General features: G+C 41.4%; 1 protein-coding gene and 1 long non-coding RNA gene across 4 annotated transcripts; one reads left to right on the top strand and one right to left on the bottom strand.

The window, feature by feature from the left end:
• Positions 1-248: 248 nt before the first annotated feature.
• LOC108671920 lies at positions 249-3,802 on the bottom strand. Of its 2 annotated transcripts, none has more exons than XR_001930858.2 (4): positions 3,390-3,802; positions 1,450-1,461; positions 884-962; positions 249-668 (listed from the first exon to the last, which is right to left on the bottom strand). It is a non-coding gene; the product is annotated as an uncharacterized LOC108671920 (long non-coding RNA). The 2 variants fall into 2 exon arrangements; XR_001930857.2 differs by having other exon boundaries at positions 884-965.
• A 380-nt stretch (positions 3,803-4,182) lies between these two features.
• On the top strand, positions 4,183-16,432 carry LOC108671921 (stomatin-like protein 2, mitochondrial). 2 transcript variants are annotated; one of them, XM_018159517.2, is made up of 8 exons: positions 4,183-4,400; positions 9,237-9,329; positions 11,388-11,535; positions 11,836-11,956; positions 14,143-14,270; positions 14,868-14,977; positions 15,658-15,790; positions 16,097-16,432. In XM_018159517.2, exons 1-8 carry the CDS (start codon positions 4,353-4,355, stop codon positions 16,312-16,314), a joined length of 999 nt encoding a protein of 332 aa, XP_018015006.1. In that variant the 5' UTR covers positions 4,183-4,352; the 3' UTR covers positions 16,315-16,432. The 2 variants fall into 2 exon arrangements, with proteins under 2 accessions (XP_018015006.1, XP_047741374.1); XM_047885418.1 differs by having other exon boundaries at positions 4,216-4,262.
• The last annotated feature ends 8,844 nt before the right edge of the window (positions 16,433-25,276 follow it).

The following is a 25,276-nucleotide window of genomic DNA, read 5'->3' on the forward strand; positions in this document are numbered from 1 at the left end:
CTAACAGCAGTCAGAGAAAAGTTCGACGTGGGCCCGCTCCTCGCTCGCGTCACAGCTCAGTGACCCTCGGAGTCGGTGTAGGCCACCATCAGAGGCGTTAAGGTCGGGGCCCTGATCATTGACATGAAACCATTCCCTGTTTTTAATTAATAAAATTAATTTCTTTTTGTTGGAATGGTGAGTGTGGGAGGCCTTTAAAAAAACGATTAGGTTTACCTCATTTACTTCGAAAGTCGTCAAGAGCTCAATCATAGTAAACGTAGCAAAACTTCATTTGGTAGTTCAATTAACGGCGATGTAAGCAGCAATCTGCTAATTTTGGGAGCAGTTCAATTAACGGCACTGTAAGCAGCAAGCTGCTAATTTTGGGAGCAGTTCAATTAACGGCGATGTAAGCAGCAAGCTGCTAATTTTGGGAGCAGTTCAATTAACGGCGATGTAAGTAGCTAAATTGGTCACTTTACTGGTTATCAAATTGATGCCCACTTCTTGGGCGCATGTATTGCCGCAGTTCAGATGACACGAGCAAATGATAAATGGGATTTACGGCATTATTTTGATCATATCCAGGTAGTGCTTGGCATCACTAAGACGAAGCTTCCACGTTTGTTGCTGGGTCAAGCTTGTATTGCTTCAAAAGAGTTCACCACTCCAGCATTGTACTTCACCTATGGTGAAGCTACTTTTTTCAACAGTTCTTTAGAAGTATGATGGCATCATAGAACTCAATTCTATTTAGTAGCTTGATGTAATAGTCATGCTAGATAAGGACTAGCAATCTTCTACATTTTTCATGGCTTTGAAATTAACTTACAAGAAAATAAAAAAAAAACAAATAAAAATAACATACAAGTTAGCAGTAACTATGAGCAGTAAATATTACCGAGCTCAGCGAAGACTCCATGTTGGCTTGACCGACCAGAGAAGCAGAGTAGCTAGACACAGGCAGCTCCCTCACCCACCTGCTGGTTCAGGGAAAACTCACACATAATTGTGTTCATCCTGAATGTTTATTCAAACATCATTATGCTATGAAAAAGGAAAATTATCCAATTACGTTTTTCATTTGAAAACACATTATGCAAATTGAAGCCATGGAAATAAAGGCTTAGTCTTACTTGAGAGATGGTAGCAGACTACCTGCGAGGTATATAAGTGTACACTACATACTACACTACATCCTAACCTTGCCCAGGATCACCTCTGCAGTTGTGCTGCAGTCACTGCATGGGGCAGAGCAAGTCAGAGCTGAGCAGCTGTACTCACTCCAGTCAGAGCTAAGCAGCTGTACTCACTCACCATCAGTCAGAGCTGAGCAGCTGTACTCACCATCAGTCAGAGCTGAGTAGCTGTACTCACCATCAGTCAGAGCTGAGCAGCTGTACTCACCATCAGTCAGAGCTGAGCAGCTGTACTCACCATCAGTCAGAGCTGAGCAGCTGTACTCACCATCATAAACATCTGCAGGCACACCACAAAAGCAGATTACAAACACATTAATGTTGCTCACTATTATAGTCACAATTTTGCCCTCAAACAAGGAAATAATGAGAACTATTGAACTAATCACCAAATTTTTATAATCAATGACATGGTGGTTGTAGAAATTTGTGTACCTCAGTTAATAGTATGATATCAACTTAAATAAATATACTGTTCTGAAAGTACTGTCGCTAGACACAAATTCTCAAATTCTGTAACATTTGAAGGAAATCACAACTGGATTATATATATTCTACGCACAAATAGGTTTGAAATTCAAATGCTTAACCCTAATCATGCCAGGGTTTGCGGGAAAATGCACTTAATTTCTATTAACCTCCGTAAAAAATAACCACAAATCTCATAGCCCTGTCTGTTGAGATACTCTTCAACTGAGATCTATTCTTTGTATTGGATCAATTCTATTTTAGCTAAGCAGGTGCACCAGTGATGGAGATGCAAATGCTCCAGCAATAAAGGTGCACATGTTTTCAGGCACACACACACACATGAATGACTTACAGTCTCCTACACATGGGTAACATATCTACAATATCACATCACAGCAGTCAGATTGTTGTACATGGAAATGGCTCTGCTTGAGGCCAGAAACTTGGTCCTTTCATTCTCATAATTTTAATAACTGGATTTGAGTTCACACTTGTGCATTGAAGACAGCATTTGACAGGAAAAAATCTATACCTATTAATGCCCGGTAAAATAATTGCAGCATATGCAAATTGGAAAACCACTAAAAAATAATTAATAAAATTAAGAGCAGATATCACTTGCAGCCAAGGTTGTACCATGAAACAAAAACCCAAGGCAATTAGGATTAAGAGGTTAGATAAGTTCAACTTCAAATTAAGAGAAAGCTAAAAATATAATAAACAGGCTTATTGGGACTTCAAAACCTTAATTACCAGGAAGGTATCTTGTACAGAAAAGCTAACAGAAATGGGCCCATCTTCATAAGATGCAAGCCAAAAACTTCTTATATTATAAATTTGATTTTACACTCTCACTTTTTTTTGCAGCTTAATTCCCATTATCAGAGAGCTATTTAATGGCCTTCTTTAGACACTTGACAATTGACATATTAGTAAGTTCAACTAGCCTAAGTTGCTGTTACTTCTACAACTTGGTCTTAGAATTACTTTAACTTTAGGAAGAGCTCCTCTGATAAGATATATGAAACTCTTGTTTTTTGAAGGAAACCTAAATTCCTAGAATGATATTTTTATTTTAAAAAAGTGCTAAAAAATGGTCTCAATTTTTGAGAGGTAATTAAATAAAGTAAAAAATTGATAGCTTTTTCACTTTTATATATACTCCACTTAAATTTATACTTTTTAAATTTGTATTTTTCAAAATATTTTCCTTTTTCAGATATATAATTCCACTATGCAGAGGGTGGATGCAGCGTCGGCAATATATGGATTTTTAAGCCCAAAGCGTCGCCGGCCATTTTAAAGATGCGTCGCCAGAAGACTGAGAAATATATTAAATGCAAGAATTTCAATCTAAATGTGTCGGCAAGATCTTCTGAAGGCGAAAATTTTGCTGATAATGCGTCGCCGTAGGTCTTTAAATCTTCGTTCACTCTCTGCACAGTGGATATAATTTTTATTAAGATTAGGTACAATTTTTTAATGCACATACCTAGAATTACAAGTTTGTGACCGTTTTTATCTTTCAATGAAGTAATTAACAAACAGGCATAGGAAAGGGTAAAATTGGAAATCGGTCAGCTTTTCATGTCATTTTTTTCCAATTCACTGGTGGCTTCTCCTTCTGCCCAATTTCCCTTTTTGGATCATGCCATCATCAGAGGCAACTTTAGGTTTAGCCGTAATAATAATAATAAGCCGTTGAGGCATGGTCAGATATTCTCAGTCATAACTTACTTCAGTGTCAGTGCCAGAGCCTTTTGCTGTCATGCTCATTGCTCAAGAGTCAAGACAATACTCTCAATGCGTAGAAATGAAAAAATATTTACAATTGCCAGTGCAAAAAAAAACATTTTTTTACTAACAGGAATGACCACTTCAGACCCTAGATATGTGTAATGTCATTACTCATTAGTAATGACAGTTTCTTTCTTCCCACTGAAGTTGACTGAACTAGGTACCGTAGGCCACCAAATTGGTAAATATTTTTCAATCGAACTTCAAAGAATCCAAGATTATAAATGAATCTGTTTAATACTTAAATAATACTATGTATTCTTTGATTTGAATAGGAAATTGACGTTAACTAGCAAGAATTTCCGCTACCGCAGCCCACAACCGAATGTCGGAATTACACAACTAAGGCTACGGAAGGCTGCACCGCTGCGGGAAGGTAATACGGAATACTTTGCGAAGTCCAATTTAGAAACACGATTATTAAGAACAACAAACGGAATTCACGCTAAATTGATAGGTTCAAATGAAAAAAAAAAACAGTTTTTTTCCATTTATCGTGTTCGATAGCAGCATAGCGGCGAAGGAAAACATTTTTTGTTGCTCTTCCTCAAGTTCATTTGAGTCCTATATGTATAACAGTAAGTTAAATTTTGATGATTTTACGTCACTGTTATCAGTTGATTTTAGTGAACTACGCCGTAGTAGACTAGAAATTACCGTAGTCGTACCGTAATTTGATTATTACCGTGGTAATTACGGTACAATGAACTGTGCAGGTATCAGCCCTCATATTTTCACTGCGGAATTGGACTAATGCGCGTTACAAGCACGTTACCGTAGTGCGGTGCCGATAGAAGGAAATTCGTATTGAAAGTGAGTCAAAATCAAGTAAGCAGTAAGCAGGGCTCACGGGCTGCTCGAGTTCAAAATTAAAAACTCTTGGTTAAATAAAAACATAAAATTATGTTTGTCAACTCGCTGCGAAACATTGTAAAGCATCATCAAATATTGGTAAGTTATTCTTCTAAAAATTGGCGTAGTGACCTAATTTGCGATTAAATAGACTTGATGCGGATTTTGAATTGTTTGATTGTGATTTTTAAATTCATAAAGCTGGTACAGTGGTACTAGCCTGGTAGCCGAAATTAAAAATGAACCGATTCTAAAAAAGCTGTGGTTTGCCACTATGCAGGCTGTGCGTGGTAGGTAAACAAATTCAGAATTCGATTCATTTGTGAGATTTGTCCACTGTTATTGACTCAAGAGTTGGCGGCGTTGCCATTTGGCAAGTTGCTTGCTTGTCAATAAAATTAGAAAACTAATGTACCTAAGTCTGTCTGAATGGGCAAAACCCGTTGGCCGTTAGACAGACTGAACCCGTTGCCGTTGGACAAAACCCGCAAAACCCAAAACTAATGTAAGTCTGTCTGAATGGGCAAAACCTATGTATAATGTAGCCTAGCAAACAAGTTATTTTTTTAGACTTGATTCATTTACAATTGCCTCAAGTCCGGAACTACCATCCATGCTGAATGCTCTACAGAGTACAGCCCAAGCCCATAACATTGTCACTGTATCTGTATTTATTTATTTTATTATTGCTGGTTGCCAATAATGCCATGTGTGACAATTCATAGTGCCCGTAGTGGCAAAGCAGAGAGTTTTTTAGAATCTCTTTCAAGTTCATTATTGAGTCCTATATATAGACCAGTAAAGTATCATTCCTGGATACCTGCATTATCAATCATGCATATGAAATTGGTATAGGGTAAACGCGGTATATTCCGACACTTTAAGGACGCATCGAGAAATGAAAAACTATAAAAAAAACCTGTATGCGTTACGTAAGTTCTGTTGCCTTCACATGACTCTCAAAACACTTCACTACGCGTCAGCAACGATGAAATGTCACAAAATGTTGCCATATTTATTAAAAAGCCTTTAGAATGGAAACCTACCAAATCTCTATATTCCGTCACTTTGTGTGGCAACATCCGACACGTGGTGAGTCGTATTGCGTCAGCGCTTCAAATTTAACTGATCCGTATTGCCGACATCCACGTGTTTGAATTCCGTTTGCTGTGTGAGCTGTATTGGGATACAACACGGCTTTGAATTAGAACACTAACAAATATTGAACACTACTTAATTACGTTTTAATTACCAGCTATTAGGCTTTTAATTAAGCAAATTTCAATTTTTGTACAGAGCTTTGAACGATCTGTGTGTGTCCAATTCAAGTTGTGTCGGAATTAGTTTTCATGTGTCGAAATCCAACATCTCAACTTAATCATCTATTAATTTATTTACAACTTGAAATCAGCAAATACAAGTATATAGTCAGATGGGGTAAGACAGGACCGAAATCTTAAAGGATTCCTAATATATTCACAGACGTATTTAAAAGTCTCAAACCATAATATTCTTCCTATAAAAACAGTTATTCACTATTTGGTAGAGCCATGTCAACTGTCAAATTTGACACATTTTTCGATGATCTCACCACGTGGCATGCATTGTCTCTCTTTGGATCTCAATATTTTCCCGCTAGATGGCCAAGACCTAGTGTTTTTGCAGTATTTCGACACGCAAATGTATGACGTCACCATTTCAACCATCAATGAACGCATGGAACTAAAACAAAGCTTAATATATAGGTCAAACTAGAGAAGTGACGGAATTACCTACGATGTCGGAATATACCGCGTTTACCCTAGCTAAATTGTGAGTAAATGAGGAAACTAAAAATGAACTGATTTTTAAAAATCAGTGGTTTGTCACTGATTTGCCACAGCACTAAATGCCACAGCACTAAACAGCACAGCACTAAATGCCAGTATGCCACAGACAGCACTATAGTCATTGGCCTTCAGTAGTTCAATCAAAATAATTTACCTATTTTATAAACAAAACTACCACATGTTTCTAGAATTTCTTGCACAATCAAAACAGCTTTGTTGTCATCATTTGGCAATTAAACATATAATTAACACAAATTATATAGTTCTGACTTACTGACTAGCATCATTAAATCAGTTTTTAGTGATGAGTAAACTGTCAAGGTACTGTCAAATGGGGTAATAAGGTATGGTTTTGAGTGTTCTTAGTCAATAACTTCTTACCATTAAACATTTCCTAAATAAGTTTGGGCTCATTTTAAAGCTCTTTGCGAGGGCTTTGGAATAGCATCTCCAAAAAAATTTCATATGCAATTTGTGAGGTGCCAGAGGCAAAATAAGAGCATCCCAAATCACCCCTGGGAACGTGGTAATCCTTGACATTCGGAATAAAACTCATTTTTAAAATGTTTGAAGCATGCAGAGTGTACTCATCCATTACTAACATTACTCTGAAGTCCTCCTCTTTCTTTTTTTTTTTTTTTGTAGATGATGTTGATGTAGAATAAATGACATTTTCTGTGGTTTTTACTTGTTTTTCCATTATTGATATGATTAACATATCCATACACAGGCATAGTGGCAAAGCAGAGAGTTTTTTAGACTCTCCCACAAGTTCAATTTTGATTATGGTACTATAGGAAGACCAGTAAACTTGAGTAAAGTATCATGGATACCACTTACCAGCATTATCATACATAAGAAATTGGTTTAAATATTGAGTAATTGAGAAAATTAAAAATGCACTGATTCTAAAAAATCTCTGGTTTGCCACTATGTACACGGGATACACTATTGTATTATTGATGTGATATTACCGTATCCATGGAGGCATGTTGTTGTTAGTTGCCTGGGACTGCTGCTTGGCGGCTCTGGGGGAGGGGGAGGGAGCGGGGATTCCACTCCAGAGGTCCAGTGGAGTCAGCGAGGTGGGGTGCAATGGGCAGCTAAAGAGGTGATGGTGGTGTGGTCCATTATGCCGCATTCAGAGCAGAGAGGGCTATTAGCTGCACCAATGCAGACAAGGTATGAGTTGAGCCGTGATGAGTAGCCAGAGGGAGCTGGGAAAGGGCACTTCTGGCCGCCCTGGGGAGGGATAGCTCGCTGGATGAGACGGAGAGGCAGGGGTCAGCAACACTTTGTTAGGAGCTGCTGAGGCCAGGTAAGAGGAGACAGCAGAGCTGTGCAGGGTCATGGTGGGGTAGGAGTCAGGGGGGAGGGAACCCTCCTCCAGCAGGTGAGAGACAGAAGGGATGAAGCAAGTCTGAAGTGTGTGCTTTATGGGATGGGGCCCTGATGTCTGGGTGACAATAGAGTTAGCTGGGATGGTGCGGTCGTAGGGCACTGGCAAGGTATTATGAGCAGAGCAGAGAGAGGTGTTCAGCCATGGGTAAGACCTGAGCTTTGCTGTGCAGATGGGAAGCAGTTGTAGGAGAGGAGATGCAGTTGTTGTAGGAGCACCTGGCTGACCTGCCTCTGATGTAACAGATCAGCCAGCAGGTGATATTGGCGTGGAAGGGAGTGGAGGCAATGTGAGAGATGAGCTGAGCATGAGGCACAGTGTCAAAAGCCTTGCTGAAGTCTATTGCCATTGCTATTGTCCTGGTTGGTGGGCAAGGCTGGTTGAAGCCTGTGGCTATGGCCTGGTTTAGAGGAAGTAGGGCGGATGTTGTGGAGTGGAGAGAGCAGAAACCATGCTGGGAGTCCACCAGTGGAAATGCTGCATTAAGGGCTGGAAGAAGCAGACGCTCCAACACATTCACAGACGGGCACAGGAGGGAAATGGGCCGGTATGAGGAGCTGATAGACAGGGGGTTTGCCTGGCTTTAGAATGGCAATGATTGTGGCCAACTTTCAGATGGCAGGGATGTTGGCCTTGGCTAGGGACAGATTGTAAAGTTGGGTAAGGTACTGGATACCTCTGGGTCCCAGGTGATGGAGGTGGAGGATAGTGAGGGAGTCTGGGCCAGTGGCAGTAGAGGTAACCGAGCTCCATACTGCCTGTCTGGTCTAATCCGAAGTGAACACGGGGTGTGTCGGAGAGGGGTTTACAGCGCTTGATGCTTCAGTAGGTGGACCTGCAGGAAGGGTCATGCTGGTAGTGGGGAACCAGCGTGAATTTGCGGCAGAAGGATGAGGCTATGATATGGTCTGCGGTGACATGAGAATTATCGAAGGAAATGGGTTGGTTAGGGGCTTGTCTGGTTGACTTGCCGGAAAGGGGGCATAGGAGCGACCAAAATTTGGATGGATTTCTCTGCAGGTGGGATGACTGGACCTTCTTGATCCAGGTCGTGCAGGAGTGTGTGTTGATGGCTGCTGAGATGTTGTTGTTGAGGTCCGGGAGGCTGGGGTGGTTGGGGTCCAGGGCTCGGGCTCTGTCACGCTCTTGAATGAGAGGGATGGCAGAGGGTGGGAGGTTGGGAATGAAATACCTTCTACATCTGCAAGGGATATGTTGGCGGGCCGCCGAAGTGAGAACCCTCCTAAAAATACCTCTCCTTGGAGCAAGAGGTTGGGGGGTTTGAGGCCGTGGTGGGTTTGCTTTCCTGTATGGCCACGACAAGGATGGAGTGGGAGACCAGGAAGTGGGCCAACTCAACTGTGCAGTGCCGCAGGCCGTTGCAGTTGAACTGGAGGAAGTGGGTGAGAGGGGGCATGCATTACACCTGTGGCAGGTCCAGGTGTGGTATTAGTAATAATTAATCATAATAGACTATTAATAATAGTCATAATAATTCAATACATACTACACTGTTCCTTTCTTTAAGGGATTAAAGAAGAGAGAAATTTAATATTTGTTAAAGCACAATGTATGATATTTTTAAGTGTTTCAATACTTAAGTGGTACTATTTAACTTAATAGCAAAATTTTGAAGACAAAATAATAACTTAGGGAGAAACACTATAGCTATATTTGCATTTTGATGAAATCTTACTCTTTTTCCAGCACCGTGCAGTTTCTGTACAGCAGCTGCAAACTGTTCGACTGCGATCCCATCTCCCAATAAACACTGTTGTGTTATTCGTGCCCCAGCAAGAGGTATTCTTTCATGTACTTTCAGAAGAATTATATTTGAACAATTGAACTTGACTAGGATGTTAATTTTTAGATTGCTGTGAAACCAGTATAACAATTTGACAGCAGTTTTTTTCATTACCAAAGCCTAGTTATTCATTTCTCTGTAGTAAGGGTTCAATAAGGATTTCATGTGAGCCTACTTGGAATATCATGCAAAAGTTTCCTAAAATTGTGGGTAAAAACTATAATTTCACTGGTGATTTTAGAAAATTTCTGGTGAAAGAAGCTATTTTTTCTAATTTTTTAGTGAAGATATTGGAAAAAGGTCATAGAAGCAGGTAAAATTGGCCCATTCACAGGTCTTTTTGTTCAATTCACAGGTGGCTTCTGCCCCATTTTCCACTTTGGCATGTAAGCATGTTTCAAAGTATCTACTTGCATTTCTATGCTATACTTTCAGTAAACAAAGAAAATACTGTGTGTTCTTTCACTAATTTATATTACTGACAAAAGGAAACTCAAAAATATATGGGTATATTTCAATATAGATATTTTCTGAACTAGGGCAGTTAATGACCATAGAAATTATTGATTGATTTAAATTTTCAGGCTCAAACAATTCTTGTTGACATTGATTGATCAAAATGCAGGTTTTTGAAGTAATTTTAATTTATTAACAATGTTTCAAATGTGACAAAATTCATTTTCAAGTTATAGGAAGCATTGAATACTGAAAATTTGGCAAAAATAAGTATGTGATACTACATAATATGATACAACAACAAAATTTGAAACTGTGAAAATAACTCTGAAACAATCTCAATGTTCAGAAAGCCCAGTAGTTATGAGATGGAAAGCTGGAGTCCAATCCATAGAGGTGAGGGCTTTAGCTAATCAAATAGATGATGTTGGGCCACTCCATGAAGACAATGCTGTTAGGTTCCTCCAGCACAGTGGGGGTGATGGTCTTGTTGAGTTTGATGTTGTTGAGGGTGTCATGGAGCCTGCTGAATTCAATATGGATCTTGAGGTGATGCTGCTTGATTTTAATACTTTGAGACCTGGTCTGGTTATAATTTGGACTACACTGGAGTAATTGGATCAACAACTCAGACATTGAGTATTACATACAAGCAACTTTATCTCAAAATCGTTGATGAATTCAACTGGCTTGATGATACCCATGGCAACACCAAAAACCTCCAGACTATATTCAACTATAGGCCCTGCAAGAAAGTGAGAGTTCACCAAGAAGCCAATGTACTGTAATCAGTAAATTTTGCTTCAAAGAAGGTTGTAGACTTCTTCGTCATTTGGATTGCATTGGAGTAATTGGAGTAACTATAACAACATTGAGCAGCAGTTTATCGTGTCACCAGAGACAAACTTGCAACCAGACCAGTTATCAAAGTATTACAATCAAGCAACTTCATCTCAGGAGCCACTATGAACGCAATAGGCTCAGTGACATCTTTGACAGCATCAAATTAAGGGAGACTTTCACTTGCACTCTGCTGGAGTGACACAGTCACTCCAGCATCGTCATCTTGTAGTGGCCCAAAATCATACCACTGACAAGGGGCTCTTTTCTCTGCTCATTAGACTCCCAACTATCCATCTCATAACTACCGGATTTTTTTAACTTTGATATCGTTTCAGTTATTTTCCTGGTTGCACATTTTTGTGTTGTATCATATTTACATGTATCATGTAGGTACTTATTTCTATAAAATTTCAGTATTTAATGCTTCCTAAAACTTGGAAATGAATGTTTTCACATTCAAAACGTCATTAATAAAATAAAATTATTTCCTTCAACCTGCATTTTGATCAACCAAGATTATCTGGAGAATATTGTTTAGTGCTAAAAATTTAAATGAATGAATTCTCTGGCCATTAACTACCCATGTATAAATATACATAGATTGCAAGCTAATGATTTATTGTTTATTGTGTTTGTGCCAGTATTCATACAATTTCAAAATTTATTGTATGCCATCTTGCCATGTATTTTATCCTGAAAAAACCTTTGGATCATTTTATATCATTGGATTTTCTAATAACAGGTTTGTTTTCCAGGCATGGGTGGTGGAGCGCATGGGCAAATTTCACAGCATACTAGAACCTGGAATCAACTTCCTCATTCCTATTCTAGATCGAGTTAAATATGTTCAAGGTCTTAAGGAAATAGCTATTGACATACCTCAGCAAGCGGCAATCACTGCTGGTGAGATAAATTTGATGTGAAATTAGATAAAATGATGTGACATTCCTATTGCACAAAATTGAAATTATGTGTAACTTTCTGTATTCATATTTCTATGTATATACATAACTTTATTGAAAAAATCTTTTGGCCAGTAAAAATTTAGATTTTAATATATATATATATAATGTGATTTGTATTACAACATTGTTGCAAGCTTCACTTATCCTCAGATCTTGATTAGAATTCAAAATGTTTTGTGGCATTGATATTTTTGAGTTGTGTTTCTCCCATAAGATCGAAAACTCTCTTGCCTTTTAGACAATGTGACGCTCAACATTGATGGGGTTCTCTATCTGCGCATCCTTGATCCCTACAAGGCAAGCTATGGTGTTGAAGATGCTGAGTTTGCCATCACACAAGTGGCTCAAACAACTATGAGGTCTCAACTACTTATTTTAATAATACACATTCTCTTTAATTCTAGTCATTTATGAAGATAATCTTGCTTTCCCAGGGCATGTCAACCATAACAGTTTTGGCCCGGCCAAATGTATATAAATTCTCTGTATCAATGATATTCTTACAAGTTATGTCAGCACCCAAGGTTAGTAAGATTAAGCTCCTTGTATATTAACAGTTACGTATTCACGTGGTTCTGTAATATAATTCCCTGTAATAGTAAGCTCTCGGTAGACATGCTGACGACACTTACCTGTGGTGGGAAGCTCTCTGTAGACATGTTGTCTCTTCTATGTAATTTTATATTTTCATTTACTTGTGCATTTTCGACAATTTTGTTCCTGTTATGTAATATACTGGGGCTTTATTCAGTTTGATTAAGGTTCTCTTTGTAAATGAGATTGAATTTTTAAAATTATATTGCCAACTTGAAATTTATTATATGTATGCTACAGTTATATATATATAGTCAGATGGGGTAAGACAGGACCAAAGTCACTAACAAGCCTGTAGCACCTATACCATGAATAACCAAAAAACCCAAAACCTATCACAAGGTGTAGTTATGCAATGGGCTTCTAAGCTACAACTCAGACGTTTTGCATCGAACATAGTTTTCTGTACAGATTGAAAAAAGTGAGCTGATCCCATCTTACCCATTGGGGTAAGATGGGACCAGGCTGGGGTAAGAAAGGACCAACTGGTAATTCTTATGTTACAAGGTTTTTAATAAAAGTACAAATCTGATACGCAATATTATCCATCTAGAAACACATTATTTGATTAAACAACCACTTGTTACTGTTTTGTGTTGAGGCCTGAGGGAAGTCAACTGTAATATCTGTCACATTAAAGTTTTTGTCACAAGAAAAATTTGTTAAGCATAGTAATAGTGGGTTGGCTTTGGTTCATTGTCGAACACTGCTAAATGCTTCATGTACGTATATTCATTCCATTAGTGTCATTGTCTGAAAATTTATCAAATTGTTAATAAACCAATGGATAATAACCCAAGTGTCAGACGTCATGTGTTTTCTTGCTAACTGCATTTGTGGTGCACTTCATCTAATGTAGCCCATGCCCTCTCACACAGTTATGATCATAATTATTTTTCATGGTTCACACAATGATTTTTCCCCCAGCCAATCTTGCACATAGTTCTGCAGCTCACTAATGGGAATAGACATCCATATTTTCTATATCCCTTTGATGCAATTTAAAATAAAGCACTAAATTTCTCTAATTAAAAAAGCTAACAAGTTATAATGAAGTTTGAGCAAAAGATACAAATTTTGACCAAAATACTCCATGTACTACACAATAATATATTCATTTCAAAACTATTTTTGATAAACTGTAGGGTAATAGAGGACCATTTGTGGGGTAAGGCAGGACCATTTGTGGGGTAAGATAGGACCACTTGTGGGGTAAAACAGGATCATTTAGTGGTCCCTTCTTACCCCATGTCCGGTCCTTTTTTACCCCATTTTAGAATGCATGTCAGGCAGTGATGGTAGCAGGTAGGAATGCCTAGTATGTCTAAAAAGTTGCCTATTACTTGAGGTTACCTGCCTACATCCACAAACCTGGCCAAAAAAAATTTTGTTATTAGACAGAGCTTATTTCCCAAATAGGGTTAACTATTTTGTGACCCTTCTTTACATAGGTTTTTTTAAAAATTAGCCAAAAATTCATTATTTGCAGAAGAGGGTTGCCATAAACACTGAAATGACAGGCAATGATTGTTCTAACATATTCTTTTGTCAAATTGAATTCAGTGCAATTAGAATGCACGCCATAGGCTAGTCCTTTCTTACCCCACGAAGGCTGCGATCCTGTCTTACCCCATTTGACTATATATAGATTTTATTTGAGTTATTTATTTTATATAGATTTTGAGTCATTCAAAATTTTATCAACGCCTGAAATTGTTACAATAATCTCTCTCTACTCCTGCTTATCTTTGCTAATCGTTATAATCATATAGGTATCATTTCTTAGTTTATTCATATGCTATTGTGGTCAACTTGTACATACATGAAAAAATGAAATAATGTTGATATTCCTCTGAAATAATTGACTAATTTTTTCCATTATTAATCAATGTCATTTATGTAGAGCGTGTAACATGTACATATAGTGAAGCATGGTGTTCCGTTCTGGCAGATCCGAGATAGGCAAGATCAGCCTTGACAACGTATTTCGGGAGAGAGAGTCGCTGAACGTTGCCATTGTTCATGCCATCAATAAAGCTGCCGAGGCCTGGGGCATCGCATGCCTCCGATATGAGATCCGTGAGTTCACTTAGAATTTATTTCTAATTACCCTAATGATATGTCTTAAGAAATGTTTGTTTTAGCACCTGCTACTCTCAGATGAAATTATGGAGGAAATCCCTGTACCCAAGCTATTCTGTTGACCATTTAAATTGCTGTCAACTCTGATTCAGATGCTTGTTCAATATGATTAGATCAAAAATTATTACCAAAATTCATTTTGATTGGTGGAGTTTCAATGATAGGTTAATTTTTCAAAGTAATTTTTGAAATATTTTATACTCACTTGCCTAATGTCTTCACCATCTGGTGTTGATTGCCAGTCTTAATAAGTTGATAGCTGTTGCCAATTTACATGGAATTACAGAATTAATCAATGTAATGAGCATTTCATTACTTCACTCATGTGTTCATTTATATCTCTTTTTTTTATAAATGCCGCACCGGTACTCTAGTGTAATCGAATTCCTGTTGATTCTGACATTTCTTGACAATTGAGATTTTAGTGACATTGCATCGAAAAGCTAGCTTGGTCTTCTTCCTTCACAAAGATTATTTCATTCAGTAAATAGTATATTAAGTACTACATTATGCAATGGTATTGACTTACTGCAGGTGACATCAAGCTGCCATCACGGGTGCAGGAGGCAATGCAGATGCAGGTCGAGGCAGAGAGAAAGAAGCGAGCTACAGTCCTGGAGAGCGAGGGTATTAGGGAGGCTGAAGTAAGTCTTCCATACCACATACCTTTTCACATCATTGCTGTTTATTATATATCCAGGAATGTTATGGTATTAGTGGTACATAACCCTTGAGCAGGTGTCAAGTCATGCTAATCATTTCAAAATAGTATAATTAATTCTACTCACGTATGAGATTTTCAGCATTTGAGGGCCCAAATTTATTGAGAAATTGAAGCTTGGGCGTTCGTTTATCGCGGCTGCATATGGTGGCTGACGTTCCTTGTGTTAAGATAGTGCTCTACCATCAAGAGTTAAATTATCATTAGTTATCTTTTATCAATTAATTATAATTTATGATAACTAATGATAACTAATTATCATTAGTTATCATAAATTATCATTAGTTATCTTTTAAGTTCTCTTTTTTGTTTCTTTTTACATGAAATTATAAGTTTAATCTTCTTTAAGGTTGACATTCCAAATGATAATCTTTAGCAGACCGTTGTACAGTGTGTTAGTAGATAGTAGGAAGCAGAGCGTGATTAATGAGAAGAATATGTTCGGTTGGTGGTAGATCAAATAATGAGATGAATATTTTTAGTTGTTGGTAGATCAATTAATGAGATGAATATTGTTAGTTGCTGGTAGATCAATTAATGAGATGAATATTTTTAGTTGCTGGTAGATCAATTAATGAGATGAATATGTTTAATTAATGGCAGATCAATGTGGCTGAAGGCCGTCGGCAGGCTCGCATTTTAGCCTCGGAGGCCGAGAAGCTCGAGCAGATCAATGTAGCCACCGGCAAGGCCGAGAGCCTGCGTATTCTCTCAGAGGCGCTGGCACACAAACAAGGTAAGCAGTTCAGCTGCACACGGCCATCCTATAGCAGTATAGGTGAAAGCAGCTTAACTCTGCAAATAAAATAAATTGTGGACTTACATTTACAGTTGAGCTTATCTCCTTGGCAGCTTCTTGGCATTCTGAGCAATATTTCGTATCTTGATCAATCTTTATTGGTGTGGCACTTATCATTCTTTAGCATTGTTACATGGTTATTAACCTCCATTGTTTTATGATTATTAAACTGCTATTTATTAATCACTTTTATAGCTCTAAGACCCTCTAGTCGTAGCTCATCAGGAAGACTTTTTTATGCAGGTTTGAACGCCGCATCCCTGTCGACGGCGCAGAGCTACATCAATGCATTCGGTGAGCTCGCCAGGACGAACAACACAATCATCCTGCCAGCCAACGTGGGGGACGTCACAAACGTCGTCACCTCCGCCCTCGCCGTCTACAAGAACCTTGCTCAGAACATGCACGACTCTGAGCAGAGCGTCCCTCAGCCTCGCAGTTCCACCTACACTTCTGAGTAACGCCGGCAATGCTCTAGAAATCCCATATAAGAAGTCCTGACTGCGGCAGTATTGTCGAGAATCGTCTTCGTGTATGTTGGGATTCATGAAAAAAAAACATTTAGTCAATATTTGAAAACGGCTTTTATTGATCATTTATAGTTTGACTTGAAATACTGTCATAAGATTATGCAATATCGGAAAAGAAGGTTCTTGCATGAAGCAGCAGTTAACAAGCAATGAGAAGGCAATGATTGAGATGAAAACTTCCTGTCAATTGGCTCCTCCAACCTACCATGTGGTTTCTCCAATGTCTTTCTCAAGCAATGCCATTCATATGTTTGCAGCTATTGTTTTTGGTATTAAAATCATCACACTTCTCGCAAAAGTATTTGTGCTGCAAGCGCATTATATGGTTACTAGCATCGCGTGTTGTGCACCTTGCTTGCATCCGTAAGGATTTGATATTAATTTTCCCATAAAGATCCTTGTTTGTTATGACTGTATTGAGGGAAGCATATATGTCTCTTTCATCTCCTACCGCGGGAAACCACACCACTCCATCCTACACCGTCACCGCTGCATGCTCGACTGGGGCTGATATTTTGGTCATCTATTGCTTTCGCTATGGTGATGTGGCGGCTCTACTTTACCCTAACTAGTAATTTCTGTGGGGATTTGGGTATGTGCTGGCTGCACTCTACCCTAACTAGCAGTTGCTGTGGATAAAAGACGGCTGCTCTGTACCCGAACTACCATGCTGTGGGTATGTGGCGGCTGTACCTGTACCTATTTACCCAAGCTGCCGCAAGGGAGGTGGGGTCACCCATCAGGGGATGCGTGGCGGTCCCCCGGTCCCTAGCCTCGCAACACCTGGCATCATCATGTCGGAAACTTTTTATTCTTAGACGTATTGACTCCCCCCCCCTCACGAGGGACTTCTGACGCGTGCCTGTGCGCGTCAGAAGTCCTATGGGATTTCGCGCTCCTAGGCGGATTGTTCCTGAGCGCCCCACCGCTGAGCTCGCGGTGTCTGACTGCAGATCTCAGTTGTGGCGTTAAGTTATTATGTAGGCAGGATTCCTTACATTAAGTTATTATGTAGGTAGGATACCTCACATTTAGTTATTATGTAGGTAGGATACCTCACATTTAGTTATTATGTAGGTAGGATACCTTACATTAAGTTATTATGTAGGCAGGATTCCTTACATTTCCCTTCTCTGCCTCTCTCGTGCGGGCGGCCGACGTCCCGTGTAAGCGACTTCTTGTTCGAGCGTCTTCGTTTCTGTTCCTTTTCACCTGTCCTTCCTGTTCACCTGCATGTCCCTCCTTGTCACATGTCCCTCCGCACGTCACGTGAGCTATGTTGCACGTTACATGGACTATGTTACACCCAGGTGGCCCAGTGGTTACAGTTCAGACTACCAGGATTGGCGCAGAGAGGTGCGGGTTCGATCCCAGCTCTGGCGCCAGTTTCTGGTCAGAATCGGCAAGAAGGCCGGGCGGTTAAGCACAGCAGAATAGTAGCAGTGGGTTGTGAGTTCGAGACCGCAAAATGCTGTGAATTTTCTGTGATGTTAAGAATCGGCGACAGGCCTACGGCCTAATAAACGCTGAAACCGCTACATGGGCTATGTTACACGTTACATGGGCAATGTTACACGTTACATGGGCTATGTTACACGTTACGGTACATGCGTCAGTACCTCGGCTCTCAAGCGATTTTCAGGCCAAACAATTCGGGAACCTGCCAAGACGTTTAGAAAAATTTTGCATCGGAGTTCCATTAAAAATGTTAGGAAGTCGTTCGCCGGTTCGTTTGCCGTAGCCCTCGTCGGTGGGAGTCAGCCTGTGGTGGGCGTATGTGTCCGTGCGCTGATCCACCTTATTCTTATTTAGTTAACATGTAATTTATTTCTGCATCCAGACGTGGGTCAATGGAAGCTGCAGTGACTGTGTTTATGAAAATAGTGGAAAACTGCGAAGACAACTATTCTATTGAAAAAATAGCGGAAAAATTGGAGAACGACTACTCAACTCTACTAAGAAACAGTTTTTAATCACGAAAAATGTGGGTCTGATCCTGCTGTTCAATATGACGTAACGGAATCTACGATCAAAACTTCTTTAGGCTACTATGTTATGAAGACCGCCAATGTTGCCACACTGATAAGTTAACAACGGCTTCAAATGGGGAAGCGGAGCAGCTGCTGAATGTATATATTGAAGCAGAAGAAGTAAAGACCTTAAACTTCTGAACTCTATTTGTGCTGCGCGTCGTAGAAATGCTGCAAGGACGCTCCCGCGGCACTGGACGGAATGAAGTAGTGTTTTAATTCATTATTTTTGACCAATTTTCATTGCAAAATTTCTCAAGTATTTTGGACAAATGCTGGGTTTTTCGGCTTCTCACACGTTCAAAATCAAGGGCATCACTGCATCTATATAAAAGTCTTTATTCTGCCACATGCTCATGCAATAATTCTCCTAATTATTCACACGGATTTCCACAGCTTGAATGCAAGTATCAAGGCAGAGTGAGTGATGCGATCTAAACGCGTGTTTGATCGCCTCAACATTATATTATGTCGCGCAAAGTGGAAGAGACCGTGGGAGGGCTGGTGCAAAGTCTGCTGGGAGGCTTAGGCTCCCCTCACAGCATCCTGGGGGGCGGCCATGTCAGCACGCAGCCCACGCTCGGCTTCCTGACCTTCCTGGAGAAGCTGCAGGAGGCGAGGGATGTCTCCAGAGAGGTGAGGGGGTGTGGCCAGGGAGGTGAGATGTGTGTCTAGGGAGGTGAGGGCTGTGTCTAGGGAGGTGAGGGGCGTGGCCAGGGAGGCGAGGGGTGGGTGTGTCCAGAGAGGTGAGGGGCGTGGCCAGGGAGGTGAGGGGCGTGGCCAGGGAGGCGAGAGGTGGGTGTGTCCAGAGAGGTGAGGGGCGTGGCCAGGGAGGCGAGGGGTGGGTGTGTCCAGGGAGGTGAGGGGCGTGGCCAGGGAGGTGAGGGTGTGTCCAGACTCAGGCGCCAGTTGAGAAGACATCGCGGGTAACGTACTCCGTGTGCGTCGACCCATCAGCAACTGAGCCGGGGAGCAGCCGGTCACGTCTAACGGGGTGTTCCTGTACGCCAGGAGAGATGCAAAGGGGTCGTCCGTCTGCAAGAGCCTCTTGGCCACCTGAACCGCCCTCTCGGCGCTGCCATTAGCCTGAGGGCGAAAAGGGTCAGATACAGAGTGCATGATACAATAGCGATTTACAAAATTTCTGAACAACAATGAAGTAAATTGAGGCCCCCCATCTGATCGTATATGCTCCGGTATCCCATAAGCGGCAAAAACCTTTTTCAAGCCATCAATGACAGTCGCCGAATCTGTATGACGCAAATGCACAATTTCGAACCATCTACTAAAATAATCGACAATGATGAGGTAATTACGATTCCTCAAGTGAAACAAATCCAACCCTACTTTTTGCCACGGTCGTTCCGGCAGCGACGAGGCTCTAATTGGTTCTTTGCGAGTACTTCTACCATGAATTTGACAAAATGCACACTTCTCAATGAAGTTCGGCAAATCCTTTGCTATGTTCGGCCACCAAACTGACGACTGGACTCTATGTCTACATTTATGGAGACTGAGGTGACCATCGTCATGTACTCTCTTTAGAATTTCCCGCTGCATGAGGCTCGGGATCACAATTCTATTCCTGAAGACCAGTAAATCGTTAACGACGCTTAGATCGCCCCTTGCAGCATAAAAATCCGATAGATTCCTCGACACTACATCCGGCCATCCATGCAAGGTGAAAGACTTAATTCTGGACAGGATTGGGTCCTGGGCTTGCATCTGCAATATTTGAGAAAGCATCCGATCGGAACCGGGAAAATTAAGAACTGCCGCTGCCGAGTGCGTCTCTACGTCTTGCTCCAGAGCACAGACGGTGCCATTCTCACCAGTTTTCTTGCATCTCGACAAAGCGTCGGCGACAACCAAAAATTTTCCGGGGACGTACTCTGCCACTGGCGAGTATCGGGCTAACCTCATCAATAAACGCTGACACCTCAAAGGAACATCCGGCATCGTTTTACTATTTATAAGTGGTATAAGAGGCTTGTGATCGGTCTGCAGCGTGAACTCAAGCCCGTTGAGAAAAGAGTGGAATTTCTCACAGGCCCACACGCACGCTAAGCATTCTTTCTCGATTTGAGCGTAGTTTCGCTCAGCTGAGGTCAGACTGCGAGAGCAATATGCCACCGGCTTCCACCTTCCACTACGAGACTGCAGCAGCACGCCACCTAGACCGTACGAGCTCGCATCAGTAGACACTACAGTAGCTTTGCCGGGGTCGTAGTATGCAAGCACGGGGCAGCTACTTAAGGACTTTTTTGATTTGTTCAAATGAACTGCGCTGCGGCTCGTCCCAAATCCACTGTACATCTCTTCTAAGCAGCTCATTTAATGGGGCCAATATTATTTGCGCTATAGGAACAAATTTAGTCAGAAAATTTAGCATCCCGAGTACTTTACGCAGCTGGCTCACATCTTTTGGTGCCTCTAGCTGCAAAATTGCGTCTACCTTTCCTGGACTAGGAGATATTCCGCTGTTGCTGACCACGTGGCCGAGAAATCCTATCTGCTCTTTTTTAAACAAACACTTCTCTCTATTCAATTTAAGACCGCTCATCCTAATTCTATCCAAGACTTCAGTCAGTGTTGCATCATGCTTTGCCGAACTATTCCCGAACACCACCACATCATCCATGTACACAATGACATCTTCTATGCCTTCGAGAAGCGCCTGCATTTTCTTTTGATAAATTTCGGGAGCAATGTTAACTCCCATGGGCAATCGTTTAAATCTATATCTACCGAATGGAGTCAAGAATGCGGTAAAATCTCTAGCGCTTGCGTCCAATGGTATTTGATAAAATCCTGAGGCTGCGTCATGTTTAGAAAAATATTTTGCTCCTGACAACTTATAAGACAAGTCCTCAAAGGTAGGAATCTGGAACTGTTCTCGTTTCAAGCTACGATTGAGCTTCCTAAAATCAACGCATATGCGAACTTTCCTATCTTTTCCGTTGACCGAGCGGACTACTGGAACCATGGGACTTTTCCACTCGGTTGGAGTATCTACTTTCTCGATAATGCCTTCATTGAGCATATTGCTGATGGCATCTTTGACTGCTCCCAGCAAAGGGATTGAAATGTTCCTGGCAGATTTCACGGCAAATGGCGTTGCGTGGTTTTTAAAGTAGAATTTCACCGGAGTGGTATCCCATGTACCGAACCCAAAAAGAGAACTATCGACCCGGATTTCGGCTAATAATTTCACTAATCCTAGCGCCACAGAAGCTGCTCTACTCAATATATTGTTTGTCCTATTATCACGCGGCATCACATAAAAATTTTCCTGAAAACTTTCGCCCTTGTGAAATAAATAGCACTGGCACTCGCCTAAAATCTGCAATTCCCCGCTGGGAGTAAATAATCTCTTATTTGCCGCGTGTAAAACAGGCCTTGGTCGTAGCTGCAAAAATTCGTCATAGGCTATAAGGCTTACATCAGCTCCGGTGTCAATTTTAAAATTCACTCTACTCTAACCTTATTCGACGAGTCACTAAACAAGTTAAGCTCCACAATCCACTGCTCTGTGCTCTTAACCATACATTCACCTAGAAAGAAGGCGTCGTCGTGGCGGTCCTCCCGAGCCTCCGACGCGTTGGCGACTTCCTGGACTCTGCCACTGGACTTCCAGACTTTACTGCGCTCCTCCTGACTGCTTCTCGTCGTAGGGCTTGAATTTAGGCACATTCTGGCAAAATGATTGAGTTTGCCGCAGTTATTGCACTTTTTGCCGTACGCAGCGCATTTGCCTTTACCATGATCAAGACCGCAGTAAGGACATCTTCGTCGGTTTTCTGGTTGAGGCTCTACTCCTGGTCTAGGATTTTTGCGGATCACGCAGACATCACCAGCAGGTTTTTCTTCCTTCTCAAGGCGTCGACCGACTCTTACGTCACAGTATGAGCGCGTATACTCCATTACGAGATCCAATGTGTATTTTTCCCGGTTGCACAGGTACAGATGCTCGAGTTTTTCCGCAAGTTTTTCATCGGCTATTCCTGCGACGAACTGGTCACGAATTCGTTCCTTCTTAGCTGCTCCAAATTCGCAGTCTTCAGCCAGTACGAATAGGGCTCTCAAGTAATTTTCCTCAGTTTCGCCGGACACCTGATCCCTACGTTGAAACTGCCTCCTGAGCCTAATGACGTTCAGCTTCGGCTTGAAGTACTCGTCGAACTTCCCAAGAACCAAGTCAAACCTCTTCAGCTCATCAGCTGTCAAAGTGAAAGTCTTCATCACGTCTTCCGAATCCTTGCCCATACAGTACTTGAGGCTTGCGATCTGAATCTCGTCATCTTCGCTGTCGAGTTTAGTGACTTTACGGAATGTCATAAAACAACTCCTCCAAATATCCCATTTGGGCTCATCAAAATTCAGCGGGTTAGGAGCACGGTATTGAGCCATAGTTCAAAAAGTTCGAACCGGGGCACCATGTACGAGCAACCCACGGGAGCACAGCTGGTAGTGAAACACAATAAGTAGCACGGCACGTATACTGACAGCGCGGATAGAGCTAGACCTGGATAACTTAGTCTGATGCCGATAAAACAGATACTAAACGCGACGTATTGCTATAGTACATCGGCTTCCGAAGGCACGTTAAGGTTCGGACGAGAGTTGTGCACATCAACTCTACACAGGCTATGCATAACGTTACGTTGGATATGGAACATTCATTGTGTTTTTGCCGCCATTAAATACGACTCTCCCATTCTTGCAACTTTCGCCTCAGCTGTCGTGTGCTCCGCATGTCGGTTACGTGGGAGTATTGAGAGTTAACACACCGGCCATGTGCGTGGGACCACCAGATGAGAGTGTAAGGTTAGAGCTCAAATGGAGGGTTCGATGATTTCTGCCGTAGATAATTGTTTGATTAGCAACAATGTTATAAAACGCTTGCAGAAGCGCACTTCGGAATTAAAGCTTCTAAGGTGCTTAATGAAGTTGCCTGTCAGACAATGGCCCAAATCTGTTTCGCTATTCCGGAAGCATGCAGATAAATTGATTGTGATAGACGATATTATCTGGTATGTAGGAGCAGGCAATAAGCACCTTCCTGTGATTTCTTTCACGTTGATTGTAGAGGTGATTCTCGTGTTTCATAAACAGCTAGCTCATGTGTGACGTGATAAATTTATTCATTTGTGTCTCGTCTGCTGTTCCGCTCGAGCATCGATAAAATTGCTGGAGTTGTTCTACTTGTGAACAGTATCAGCTGACGAAATTTAATCCATTGCAGATTGCTCCCCCACTCTGAAAATTCAAATAAAGCATCCGTTTGAGCTGGTTGCAGCGGACTTTGTCGAGTTTGACAGAGCGTCGTCTGGGTACATTAGTTGTCTCATGGTGATCGACCAAAACTCCAAGTAGCTTGCCGCTGTTCCCATACGGAATAAGCAGAGTGTGACCGTGATTCGAGTATTTGAGCTACACGTACTCCTTTTCTTGCCTAGTATCCCGTTGCGGTTGCTGACGGACAACGGTCCCTAGTTTAGATCGTCATATTTTAGCGCCTTTGTTGAGAGGTATGGAATAAAGCATACATTATCAACGTCGTTCATGCCGTCCAGCAATGGGGCAGTCGAGAGGGTAAACTGGCCCTATTAAATCTTTTTTGAAAAGCTTATCTGATACGCCTAACTGGTGTGACGCTCTCCCACTCGCTGTGAGAACATATAACAAACAATATGTTGCATGCGGAGTTACAGACCAGTCCCGCTCAGTATTTGTTGTGTAATACCCACGATGATGTAATCGCTCCTACTGTGTCAGGTGAAGCCTTAAGCAATTGGAGAGAAGGCCATCCTCGTTTTGCGCCGTTTTCATTAGGACAACGTGTGATGCGCAAGGTGACGTTCAAGGGCATACGCAATGTTGATAAGTTTGCCGATAGGTTCGATGTTCCCTATTTCATTAAAACAATCAACTAATGAACTGACGTATGAGCTGCAGTGTTGCAACGATTCGACTGGAATCGTGAGAGCCAATTACTGACAGTTGCGCGAATGGAAGGTACCTCCAAAGTATTTGACTGACCACCCACATTATTAGGTTATTTGCGAAAGGCTAGGGTCTCCTCATGACGGTGTTAGAACGGATGCTGTTGATTCGAGTTTTCACGAGGTTCCATTTACTTTTGACTGGGAAACCGCCACTGATTCCATGAGTTCTACGGAATCTGTCGTTGATTCGGAGGAGCCTCTTCCGGAAGTTGAGGAATCAATAACGGCCATGACGCAATTGAGTTTGTCGGATGATTTAGTTTGGTGTTCTTATGATTCCATTGGAAATGTGCAGACTGAACCTAGAACTTACATCCTTCCTAGAATAAAAGAACTAACTAGCGATCCTAAAGCCGAACCCGAGTCTTTTCCAACGCATGCAATACTTAGCATGTGCGATGAAACCTGGAGCATTTCAGGTATTTCGATGGACGAGCACACTTCCTTAATCTCACTGGCGAACTTACTGAAGTTGATGTAGCACTTATGGGTGACGCGGTTGAGAGTGTCTTTGTTGCTGCCGATGCCGCCCTTTCTCATGTGAGTGATTTCCTTGAAGAGTGCATTCAAATCGTGGACGTGTCGTTGTCCGGTGTTGAGTATCCAGTTGGTGCGTCGTCTAAGGTTGACGGGATGTCTTCGTACTTGCAGTCAGTGAAAGATAAGTTAAAGACTGACTTCAAGACTGACTGACTGACTGCCAAGACCTTACTAAGACGTCGATCTAGTCGATTGGCTGAAGCCTCTAGTGCTCCTAAGCCCGAGTCATTGCGACCTCATACGCGCTCAGTTGGTCCAGTGTATGACTTGCCAATGTTCAACCTAAGACTGTTGAGCGATGTTCCAAATGATCAT

Source organism: Hyalella azteca, unplaced genomic scaffold, assembly GCF_000764305.2.
Source record: "Hyalella azteca isolate HAZT.00-mixed unplaced genomic scaffold, Hazt_2.0.2 contig17853, whole genome shotgun sequence".
NCBI classification, from domain to species: Eukaryota; Metazoa; Arthropoda; class Malacostraca; order Amphipoda; family Hyalellidae; genus Hyalella; species Hyalella azteca.

Bases quoted from the DNA above. Each gene is read 5' to 3' on its own strand.
- LOC108671921 (XM_018159517.2), top strand. From the start codon at position 4,353: ATGTTTGTCAACTCGCTGCGAAACATTGTAAAGCATCATCAAATATTG. The intron at 11,957-14,142 runs GTCTCAACTACT...CCGTTCTGGCAG, and splicing joins GTGGCTCAAACAACTATGAG to ATCCGAGATAGGCAAGATCA. The intron at 15,791-16,096 runs GTAAGCAGTTCA...TTTTTTATGCAG, and splicing joins GGCGCTGGCACACAAACAAG to GTTTGAACGCCGCATCCCTG.